The following is a 12,500-nucleotide window of genomic DNA, read 5'->3' on the forward strand; positions in this document are numbered from 1 at the left end:
GTGTGCGTGTGCGTGTGCGTGTGTGTGTGTGTGTGTGTGCATGCGTGCGTATGTGGGTGTGCATGTGTGTGTGTCTATCTGTCTATCCGTTACAGATGGTCTTGCTGATTGCATGGACCCAGATTGCTGTCTGCAGCCCTCCTGTCAGAGCCAGTTATACTGCAGAGGGTCACCTGACCCCAGCGAGGTGCTCAACCAGTCTCCAGCAGCACTGGTACCTCAGCAGGTAAACAACTCAAACGGGAGTACAGTCTTTTATTGCTGCCCACCGCTAGGTAAACATCCAATGGGCGCTGCTGCTTCCGCTTTGTTGTTCTTTACCGAACTCTACCGCTCATAAAACAGGAAGTTCAAACATTTATTTTGTATTTAATATAGAAGTTTGAACACATATTTTTCCATGAACATCACTTTGTTATATTAATCGGGAATCTTTTATTTTGTTAAGATAATGTATATTTTTAGCCGAGATTGCCAGGTGCTTTCAGGGTTAATGTGAATTAAAAAGTGATATTTTTGTCAATAAACATGTTAGGGTTAGGGTTAGGGTTTATAAAATATAAAACATAATGGCATGAAGCTAAAAATACAAACATTCATTATACAAGTAATAGTAATTGATGTAAGCTACCCGTAACAACCTCTGTGCCCATCATGCTGCTTTAGTCTCATCACACACACTCTCAGTCACGCACACACACACTGCACATTTCTCTCCAACCCAATTGAAGATATGTCATTTCCCCATTTCCTATAGAATATATGAAAACAGACCTGCACAGCAAAATAAACTGGATGTTTTTTGACATGCAGTGTTCAGGGACAAATAACAGCTAGTAAACAAGTGCGGCAAGGTTCTGAAGAATTCCTGACACAAATCTCACTCAGATCCAAAGCGGTGTCAGGACCGGTGCCAGCCCTCCTCACTGGAACTCTTGTGGGGCCGTGTTGATGCTAGTACAAACAATCTCGAAACGGACTAGAGAAAACTGCAGGGCTGGAGCCGTGGTTTGGTATAGCTTGTTAAATATTAGCATCTGGAATCGTGGAAAAATAGTTTCCCCCGCAACCCTCTGTGTGGAACGTAACTGATAGTGGCCATGCTGTTCTAGACATGTGAATGCCCATCTTTGTGTCCAATTCTTCTCCATGTCCATGTTCGGCACATAAAAGCGCCCACAAAGGACACTGTTGTGCAGCGTGTCATGTTGTGTGTCGCTTCTGTCAGAGTGTGAGGTTGAAGAACACATTATATGAAGCATGTCTGTGACCCTCAGGTGGCTAGGTCTTTCTACCAGCGGATCCACTTCCTGCTGGGCCCAGAGTCCACCCATGTCATCACGGGGGACAGCCCCTTCAACAAGAGGTGAGGACCCTGTTCTGTTCCCTGCTTCACCACCCAGTGCCTTAAACACCCACACAATGAGTATGCGATTGAGCCTTAGAAACAGCTTTTGCCAATTAGGAATTCTTTATAAGGTGTTCACTGTTTTAACGTATACAATGAATTTCACTGGCATTTATTTAATGGCTGAGATAATCAATATATTTAAACAGAGCGGAAGAGAGGGATAAATAAAGAAGAGAGAAGGCGGTTTGCCACTGCCTTTCCTCTCGGGACTGTTTGGATTAGCTAGCCTCCGTCTGCCAGTGTGTATCGGGGAGATGGCATGTGTGCATTGAAGAGACAGGCGTTTGCTTAATGCGCGTCTACCCTTGAAGTGTCTTTCACAAAAGTGTTCCAAAGGAGAGAAATAGAAAGATAAAGAGTGGAAAGTAAAAATAAAATCCTCCCTAACACAAAAAAAATGCAATTGACAGCAAGGAAAAAAGTGAATAAAATCATCCAAAATGGAGAGAGAAGGCCACTGAGTGAAAATATGTTAGAACTTACACAGGGAAAATGACAGCTATACTACTGCCAATTCCACATTGTGGCACATTTTTTATGCAAGACTCAATTTCCCGATATATGTACGCACTGCAGTTGTGTCATAAAAATTGTCCCTTCTCTTTATCGTAGACTGTGACTGCCAGCATATAATAGGAAAACTGATTTATCACAAGAATATAAAGGGTGGCCTATGTGTGCGGGAGAGTGAGTGAGTGAAAGAGAGGTTGTCAGTTTAACAGCCCTTCCCTCAAACACGCACATTCAGACTTAAATATGAGAAGAGTTCCTGCAAGCTTTAGTACCCTATAATGGGTAGAACATATTACAACACATATAACATATTATATATTGATATAGATATATAGATGTATATATATATATATATATATATATATATATATATATATATATATATATATAGATAAACATAGAGACAGAGAGAGAGAGCAACCATAACATTTGTCAAAACCTAATAAAAACAAAATTAATCAAACAAATGAGAACATTTATCCAATTAATCAAGACAACTACATTGAATGAGAATAATTTGATGCAACAATGCAATACAATCATTAATTCATCATATTTAAATAAAATTATAAAAGATCTTGTTGCAATCAAATCAAACAAATGGGATTAAAACATCTTTGCTTCTGGCAAGTAGACATTAAGATCCACATAAAGGAATTTTGTTTTTTCCAAATCATTGGAGTTAATTCAACAATGTTTTTTTTATATTGATTTAATGGTCAATGATTTGTAATGACCGTCTCCGCGGTCACATGATAGCTGTGAACTGTTTGCTGGGCCATCGGACCCAAACCTGCCATCGCTCGGGCCCAGAGGAGCTCCTGGTGCCCAGAGGAGCTCCTGGTGCGCGGGCGTCCCTGGCCTGTCAGAGGCGGTTGTGTGAGGGATCCAGGCAAGAGGGCGCTTTAGCACGCCTTGCATTGCACTCACAGCCCATTAGCTACCATGACAAGTGTTGCTTTATTACTGCTCCTCCCTCTCTCCCTCCTCTCCTAGGGTGTGAATTACAGGTGCATTAACTGTGACCATCGTTGCCATGCTGATTTATGGGATGTTTATATGAGCGGATAGGAGGCTGCTGATGGGAGGGCGTCCCTGTGTTGGTGTAAATGAGAGATCAACCATGTACCCATGCATAACAAATCACGCATCTGGGTGGGCCTTTCGGACGTTTCTGCGTATGAATGTTTGATTGATGTGATTTATTTTTTGGGGGTTTGTGTTTATGTCTGGTGTTTATGTGTGGTGAATTATGAATGCATAATTGATTTGGTTTGTATCTTCAACCGTGGGGCATGCTGTTTTCTACCCAGCAAAGACAATGCTATGTAGATTTTGATTGATTAATAGAATATAAAGGCTCCAGAAGTGTTCAAGCATAAATGCACCCATATTTTTGCATGTCCATTATCTGACATTTGTAATTTACTAGTTCTACACAGCATAATGAATACAACTATGAATATCACTATCCACTCCAGGGAAAGCCAATGAAACTTTGAGTAGGGTGAAAATGATTAATACAGCTCACCATACCTGGGTTTCAGTCCAAATACCCCAGTTTTGGGACTTTACTATGATTGTAAACACATTTTTCAAAAAAAAAAAAAAAAGCAGAGAAGGCAACACCTATGCTTCTGTATGATTCCCTCGTCTCAGAGAAGCACAGCTGCAGTCATATCTTTTGTTCAAACTGTTTAGCTTGGTTAGGTTTAGTAAAATGTTCTCTTCTAAAGACTTGGCTGTAATAAAAACAACGTTTTTATTACAAGTTCAGCTACAAAATATGATACTGAACTGAGAGAGAAACTTTGATCACTGACATTTCAACAATCGGCTATGGAGAGTTGTAAACATTCCCATTCATGCACACATTCAAACACAGAGGACGGTTCAACCATGGGCAGCAGCAAGCTCACCAGGAGCGACTGGGGTTGTGAGTTCCAGCCCCTGTCCTGTACCAGTGCCTGGCCTCAATACTGTAACATGCAGCATTAACAGACAGTTTAGCATAGGAAAAGCAGGAGAAGATTTTTTCCCATTTCCCGCCATTCGCTAGAATGCAGCAAATTTGGCTGGTTTGGCCATCTTGGCTCACTTACTTAACCCTGCTATTGCATTTGTAGCGAGACCGGTTTTACATGTTGTTTGTGCCCGTGAACAGCTAAACATCGGTTATAGTCCAGCTCGTTTTGTAGTACTGATGTGTTTCAGGCGGTAGGCCTACCAAGAGAAATGTTGTAGCAAGCCATAGCTGCCTTCCAAAGCGAGTGGATTTGGCCCGACTGACGTTCCAAAGGTATATGTAACATGGAAATGAATTGTCTAAGTTGCTCTGTGAACAAACAAGTGAGTCAAAAAGATCTAAGTATCAATTTTGGTCCACCTTCTTCCATCAAGTTGGAACACAATGAGTCTTCTCTGAAGGTCCTTCTATTAAAAAATGTGCGTGAGTTCCTTAATACCACACACTGTGTTGGATCGGCAGAGACAATCAGGCCTACTGTGCTTAACATTACCCAAGGCGGGGCTGATTTTATACGCTTTGGACTTGTTCATGAAGAAGCTCATTTTGTAGCATTTTACACCTCTATGCACTCTATCTTGCTCCGGCACGACCGATGACTCAAAACAGGGGTTCCCAGTCGACCACTCAATTTGAATAATTCTGAACCATTTATTTATTTATTTAGAAATAAATAATTGGAGCCGGCTTTAAAAGCCACCATCAATCACAAGATGGAAAGGAGATTGATTACAGATCGGGCTCATGATAGTGACACAGGATTGGAGCACAACTTGTTTTACTGCAGCTGACAAGAGGTTTACATGGAGATGCAAGATGTACGGCTTACTGAGGAGCGGGCCGCTATGCAACAACAACTGGATGGAGGCTGTTCCTTTGGAGACAATCTCTAGACACGGTTATTACAGTAACACCTAGTTAATCTTACCCTCAACGAGAACCAATCCAATCATGGCTATTGGGCCAACGGTATTTGTTAACAGTATATTAATATCATTATGGGATTGACTAAATACAAAAGGAAAAGGTAATCAAGCATTTAAATGATATCGATGAATAAGTGACTCCCCAAAAAATCCATATAAAGGGAGCAGCTTATATGATGGCCGCTAAATGCATCCTCATAAACAAATAATGAAATCCTATTTTGGGTTCATCCCTAATGTGCGTTTGTTTGCTTCTAACATGCAGGCATTAACCGGACATTTTACCCATACATGCTCAGCTCACTCTGCCTTCCCCTCCGCTCCCTCGTATCTGAAGCTTGGCGTCCATCATCAGAGGGCAGGTCTTGACCGCAGACGGGACGCCACTGATTGGTGTCAACGTGACGTTCGTCCACTACGCAGAACATGGATACACCATCACACGCAAGGACGGCATGTATGTACACACCCAGCCAAAGCACAGCTAAAGCACACAGAGGATACATCTGGTCATATACAGATATATATATGACCAGATATATCCTCTCATCTCCTCATCCCCCTCTCACAATAGATGACTGGGACTTGGACACCATTAAGGTCCTGGTCCAACAAATGCATCGATTTTAAAGAGATTCCATCAATCATTGCAAAACACGATGCTCTGCAGGCCCACTTAGGAAACAACCATTACACATGCCCGCACACACACTGAAGTGGGATTATCCCTCAGGGCAGGGACATGGGCTGAGGCAGAGACACATGTAGGATTGTATGCTTATAGTCACAAATGAGAAAAGAGGTTATGCGTTGTAAGAAGCTAATAAGAAGCATTCTGTCCTGCACAGCTAGCTTAACCGCCTTTGATCCAGCTCGTCAGCGCAACCCGTCAACAAAAGTGCATTGTTTATTTTAAACAGACTTTCTGAGCCATCTTTTTATTTTGTAGTTTCAATCACGACACATACCAAATGAAACCTGTTGGATTTTGCTGCCTGTGATGTGAAGGAAAACAATGTCCTGTTAAAACAACCCTTCCCCCTGGTCCAGGTTCGACCTGTTGGCTAACGGAGGCGCCTCCCTGACCCTGAGCTTCGAGCGAGCGCCGTTCCTCACGCAGTACCGGACCGTCTGGGTCCCATGGAACGTCTTCTACGTCATGGACACCCTGATCATGAAAAAGGTGATCTCCATATTCAGTCACATGTGTCTAGTTTGTCTATCTGACGTGCAAATATCAAAGACAACAAGTACTGTGCTAAACCATTAACCCGCCTAATCCATTGTCTTTTATCTGCAATGACTATCCCAGGAGGAGAACGAGATCCCCAGCTGTGACCTCAGCGGGTTCATCAGACCCAGTCCCATCATCGTGGCGTCTCCACTGTCCACATGCTACCGCAGCTCTCCTGAGGACGGACCCATCGTCCCTGAAACCCAGGTAGGCTACAGAGCCCACACCTAGAACCTACGCACCAAGACGCATCGGAGAAACATGCAGTGAACCGGCCTCTGCAGAGGACACTGTCTACATGCGCTGTACAAGCCCCGACTGGGTTGTGTATAAACGATGTGAGGTCAACTTTCTAAAGCCAGTAAGTTAAAGGCTTTAGACTGAATATCCTGAGGCTGAAATGCATTGTGGAACGACAAACTAGGACAATGGTGGGTGGGCTGGCTGTTGCTTTTTGTTATCTAAAACCTTTCATAACATGTTTGTTATAAGCATGCTATGTTATTCTTGTATTGCACCTCCTTGGCCCACATACAATACTCCTTTGAAGACAGATTAGCATCCAAGCCAGCTCGCTGAAACCACCATGATGGTGGAGTTTGAGTCATTGTGTCATCAGCTCAGCTACACTCGGTTTTTCTGTGTTCTCATCCGTGAAACCGCCGTTATTCGCCCATCAATAGATAAAAAAAATACTTTTATATGTTTCCACATCCAAGTAAGCATGTCCAGGTTCCCAGCATATCATATAGCAATATGTTATTTTTTTGCATCTTTCTTTTCATTTGATGGTGGCTTTGACTTTTATACTCCACAGAACGAAACATAAAGAAAAACATCAGGTTTTCTGTGGTGTTGAAAAGGATAAATGTGGCTCTCCATTATTCCCCCTGAGTTCTTCAAGAACTTCAGCAGTCGTTTGATCTTCGCTGTTTCCTCTCACTTTGTCTTCCAACAAGCCATCCAGCTTGATCATTTATTTATCCTCATTGTTTCATTATTTACCATTTTGTCTCATGTTATTTTTTGGGATAATTGGTTATCATAATATCTCTTATGTAGGAAATGTACACATGCACCGGATTCCCGCTTCCGACCCAATCTTTATTTTTCTCATTGTGTTTAAAGTCGAATATGTTGCTCTGTTCTGCTCATCATCTTACAGCGTCCCAGTGATCAGGTAGTGTGATCAAATCAACAGGAGCGCTCTCAGAGCTGTCTATTTTAAGACAACAATGGAAGGCCCTGGACCAATGGAATGGTGTCTCGTATCCACTGGCCGTGACAATCACTTGATTGTTTAACTGGGACTGGAAGAGAGCACATGCAAATCAAAGAATTAGGCAGGCTTACTCATGTTCCTTTTGGAAAGTACTTTGTCAGTCACCATATTTCCTTTATTTTTCTGATTTAAATTTAAATTAAATTGTGATAAAATGGAATCCAGATTGAACCGGTATAATCTCGAATTGAGTGTGAGTTGCAGAAAGAGACGGGGTATAAAGTTGGCGTCTGTGTCCTGGGAGGTTCTACACGACTCCCCTGATCAGGAGATAACATGATCTCAGAGACATTTTATGGCTGGTTTGGGATTTTATATTTATTTTTTTATGGGGGGGATTCTCGCTCACCTCCAATTTCTTTTCTATCAATCAGTTTATCAACAAAAAGGGCAGAGAGTATTAATCACCTATTTTAATATCCTAATTTTTGATTATGTAATGTAGAAATGTAATCTCACATTTGAATATCACTTTGCTGCATTACGTTATCAAATCCAAAATAGGTTACTGACATAGGTTATTATTAATATTGCCTCAGGAGAGGTCCTCAGCATTAATTTGCCAAGTGATTACATTTTGCTGATGATTGCCATGACGTTTTAGCAAAATGTTAGGTGCATAATAACATACATAAATCCCATGCCTTCTCTCTGCATTTATTTTTTTCTCTTTTCTTCCCATAAACACTATATCTCTCTCTCCCACTCTCTCTCTCTCTCTCTCTCTCTCTCTCTCTCTCTCTCTCTCTCTCTCTCTCTCTCTCTCTCTCTCTCTCTCTCTCTCTCTCTCTCTCTCTCTATGTCTGTCTCTCTATATCTCCCGTTTGCACATGCAGGCACCCACACACACACACCCGGACGCAGTGCCCTGTATCCCGTGTCTGTAATCACATTTCTTTCAGAAGCACGTAATAGCACATTTCCCTTAGCAGATATAAGGCTCATCATGGAGCTGCGCTGTAATTGCTTAGGCGTCATTATGTTATCCTTGTGTGCTACACATCCACCTGTGGGAGGGAGATTTATTATATATAAAGGAGCAGAGCGGATACAAGAACAATACAAGAGTTCTTTTTTGCTTTCACACGCTGTCGTGTGGACAATTGCAACTGCATGTGCATTTATGTGCCCATCCACACGTTGGTTTTTCCTCAATCGTGTGGGTGTGCTTAAACAATCCTGTGTAGTAATGTTTGCACAGAGGGTCGATGAGGTAAAGAATTAATCAGGCTTTTAATAGTCTGTTTGTTTTGTGTGTGTGTGTGTGTGTGTGTGTGTGTGTGTGTGTGTGTGTGTGTGTGTGTGTGTGTGTGTGTGTGTGTGTGTGTGTGTGTGTGTGTGTGTGTGTGTGTGTGTGTGTGTATTGGGGGGCATACTGCAGTCTGACCGTCAGCGTGTGAGGATGATGGCTCTTTAGCACTGCTCATACTGCACCCACTAACAAACAGAGACCTTGTGTAGGCTTTCATGGCAATCCTTTAGTTTTTTATGAGCAAAGGTCAGAGCTCACGTTACCACAAGCTGGGAGGATGTTTATTTAAGATGGCCAGTAATGAAATGAAGAGCAATAATAATGTCGTACCATGAAAATGTAGCAACAATGGGTTGCTGTTGAAACGGTCGTAATCTTCCCAAATCAGCCAAAATAAACGAATAAATGTGGCCTTCATATGGCACACATGTAGCATAGCACTCAGCCACCTCCAGCAGTAACGGTCATTGGAGTAACGGATATTAGGAGGAGATGCTTGTCACCCATTAAAGCCCCCCTTCTTCCCACTGGACTAGTACTCATGCTGTAGCCAGGGCCTTCTGTAGGGGCTAAACCCTCCACTTTTTGAGGGTATCCAGTATAATTTTAATTGTGATGCTCAACAAAAAAATACAACGTGTGTTGTGGGGTTTCACAGGATGCAGTTTAATAATTTTCTACCTCATGTTAACTAAAATGATGCAAGGTGTGGTGGTGGAGGCAAGACTATGCTAAACCTGCTGGAATGAAGTTGCGTTGCGTTCATGAAGTTCCTCCAGCAAAAAATCAACCACAGCTTAAAACATTCCCTCTTTTTGGACTGTACTGCAATTCTTGCGGTTGCCTCATTATGTCATGCGTATGTAATGTGAAGATAAATGCAGATTTCCCAACTTACTATGCGTGTGTGTGTGTGTGTGTGTGTGTGTGTGTGTGTGTGTGTGTGTGTGTGTGTGTGTGTGTGTGTGTGTGTGTGTGTGTGTGTGTGTGTGTGTGTGTGTGTGTGTGTGTGTGTGTGTTTGTGTGTGTGTGTGTGCAAGTGTGCATGTGTGTGTGTGCGTGTGTGTGTGTGTGTGTGTGTGTGTGTGCGTGTGTGTGTGTGTGTGTTCTGTAGTCTGGTACTGCAATATGTCAATGAATGTTTATTGTTTGATAGCAATTGTGAAGCATTTAGACTTCCGGTCAGAACTAATACTATTTCTAATAATTACTAATATTTTCATAAAAATCCATGATTAATCTGAAAAGGGGAAAAACAAGTCTTTCCATGATAAAGAAATGTACTTTGAAAGTAAGTCAATTGCCAGAGTACATAAAAAAACATGAAAATAGAGCTTGTTAATCAAAACAATGTAGGTGGGAGGCTCCCCTGCAGGCTCCGGGCCCCGCACGTCCTTTAATCACAGACAGGCCCCCGGCCAGGAGGAGGCTGGGGCTCTGGACCCATGGAACAGGGCTCTTATTATAATGACGCCTCCTCACAGGAGGAGGACAATCTGTGAGCAACAGACAACGACAGTGAACCATGGAGGAATTGCGGTGTGACGACTGCGTTCAGATCAAACATGTGCCACACCAGGGGGCGGTTACTGGGGTGACATGGTTAGCGGCGGAGCGGAGCTGGCTCTTGGTTGAACTGGTTAGCTGCTGGGTCTCCAGCCGCTGCATGGGGTCTCAGGAGGTTTACCTCGTCCAACCGCAGCGTGTTTTTAGAGTTAGTCTTCATATCTTTAGCTCGCTACATGAACATGGCCGTCGCAAAACTCACAACACCGGGACTTGTTGGACTTGCGGTCTACCAAAAGCAAGCAGCTTTTTTAAACAGGTAATTAAGACAATCTAACAAGTGGAAATAGCACCACGTCCATCCTAGTCTCTCCTCAGTTGCCAGGCAGCAGGATCATTCAGAGTGTCGTCCCTGAAGTTAATGTTCTGGGTTTGGACATCCGGTGCCTTGCCAGCTCCTGACTCCCGGCATAACTTCCGTCCCCCGTCTCCGTCGCTGCTCATCTTCCTCAGGTGACCTCCTTTCCCCTCCAAAGAGCGTCCTGCTGTCAGCCACGCTGCAGCGCCACCAGAGATGGCGCTGCGCCCGATGCCACGTCTGGTGGCCAAGCTTTTAAGTGAGAGCCGCCCGGAGAGGGTGATTAGGTCCACTTGAATTACCTTAAGGTTCAGCGCAAGGACGTCCCCGCTCCCTAACCACACACACACACACACACACACACACACACACACACACACACACACACACACACACACACACACACACACACACACACACACACACACACTCCTACCTGTATCTTAGAGAGCCACTGACAATCCCGGACAAGGAGAGTGCAAGGACACACACGCGTGTGTATTCATTTCTAAGTATAGAAGGGAAGTGTGACACTCAGCGATGCTCCGTGTCACGCACACACTCCTAGAGCGGGGCGCGTGGCACAGCACCGCGCAGTAAGTAGGGATCACAGCAGCAAGGACTTCATGCACCAGCAAATGTATTCACCATCGGCATCAAAGGCCAAGGAGATGCTCCTGCTCCCTGCGTGTGTGCCTGTGTGTGTGTGTGTGTGTGCATGTGTGTGTGTGTGTGTGTGTGCATGCATGCGCGTCTGTGTGTGTGCATGTCTGTGTGTGCCTGTGTGTGGGTGTGTGTGTGTCTGTGTGTGTGCCTGTGTGTGTGTGCCTATGTGTGTGTGTGAACATATATATAGAAGGAGGATTTCTCTGATTATGTTTGGGACCCCGCGGACTGAGAGTAACGGTATGTTGCCCTCCTCTCCGCCCCCCCCTCTATAGGTGCTGCAGGAGGAGACCACCATCCCAGGGAGCGACCTCAACCTGGTGTACCTGAGCTCCCGAGCAGCGGGATACAAGCCCGTCCTCAAAGTCACCATGACCCAGTCCGCCGTGCCCTTCAACCTCATGAAGGCACGCAGTACACACACAATAAAAAGACACATAGGGATTCATTCATTCAAGTTATTTATGCATATATATATATATAAACATGCAAAAAACACTTTCTTGTCAATTTGTCAATATTTCTACAGGTTCATCTGATGGTGGCAGTGGTGGGTCGCCTCTTCCAGAAGTGGTTTCCAGCCCAGCCCAACCTCTCCTACACTTTCATTTGGGACAAGACGGACGCTTACAGTCAACGCGTCTATGGACTGTCAGAGGCCGTCGGTGAGCAGACTTTGCCTCGAGTTGTTGTCAAAAATGAACTCCCTTCGAGGGAATGGGAGAGCTAGCTGTAGACGGCCCCCATTGTTGTGACTAGGCGAATTAGGATTCCTTGCATACAACATATATCATACAATGGTCTTCACAGGTCCAACTTCAGGATGCAATGACAGGACCCCTAATCGTGTCCCCAAACCCCCTGTCTCAGCAAAACTCCATAACTCTCAAGAAGTATCCACTTTTCAGGACAGCTGAACACTGAACTGGGCGAACACATTGGTATAATGTGACGGCATTAGAATTGCTAGGATTACATATGCTGTTTTATAGCTTACTGTAAAATTATCGCATTCATTATGCTAAAAACGACCCTTTCATTTTCCGTTGGGTCAAGGTTGCAGATGCATAGACTGATGCCTACTGTGTTAGCCATTAGCTAATTTAGCTATCTGAAGTGGTCAGTTATTGGACCTCATGCATAATGGAACATAATTGCAGAGTTAATATAGCATGCTAATCCCTCATAAGCCCCATCAGGTTTGACTGTGGATAATAAGCCAGTAGAGCCCCTTTCTCTGACTTGCCATTTCTAATTGTATTGCAGCTTAATGGATTAGCAACTAATGCCTAATAGTCCATTTGTCCAATGGAGAGAGAGATGTAG

At 43.7% G+C, this 12,500-nt stretch overlaps 1 protein-coding gene and 1 long non-coding RNA gene across 7 annotated transcripts in view; both read left to right on the forward strand.

Moving 5' to 3' along the window:
- The window catches only part of LOC132453821 (uncharacterized), a 1,567-nt gene extending 1,552 nt beyond the window's left edge, over window positions 1-15 (forward strand). Inside the window, exon 2 of the long non-coding RNA XR_009524812.1 lies at window positions 1-15. This exon is cut by the window's left edge and continues 381 nt beyond it. This is a non-coding gene — a long non-coding RNA (uncharacterized LOC132453821).
- tenm3 (teneurin transmembrane protein 3) overlaps window positions 1-12,500 on the forward strand; it is a 182,399-nt gene that overhangs the window by 112,331 nt on the left and 57,568 nt on the right. For all 6 annotated transcript variants that reach the window (XM_060046773.1, XM_060046774.1, XM_060046775.1 and 3 more), the window contains 7 exons: window positions 96-226; window positions 1,278-1,366; window positions 5,214-5,333; window positions 5,927-6,059; window positions 6,189-6,317; window positions 11,450-11,581; window positions 11,704-11,839. In XM_060046773.1, coding sequence (XP_059902756.1) covers window positions 96-226; window positions 1,278-1,366; window positions 5,214-5,333; window positions 5,927-6,059; window positions 6,189-6,317; window positions 11,450-11,581; window positions 11,704-11,839 — 870 coding nt within the window. The remainder of the gene's footprint in view (window positions 1-95; window positions 227-1,277; window positions 1,367-5,213; window positions 5,334-5,926; window positions 6,060-6,188; window positions 6,318-11,449; window positions 11,582-11,703; window positions 11,840-12,500) is intronic.

This window comes from Gadus macrocephalus, chromosome 3, assembly GCF_031168955.1.
Source record: "Gadus macrocephalus chromosome 3, ASM3116895v1".
Taxonomy (NCBI): domain Eukaryota; kingdom Metazoa; phylum Chordata; class Actinopteri; order Gadiformes; family Gadidae; genus Gadus; species Gadus macrocephalus.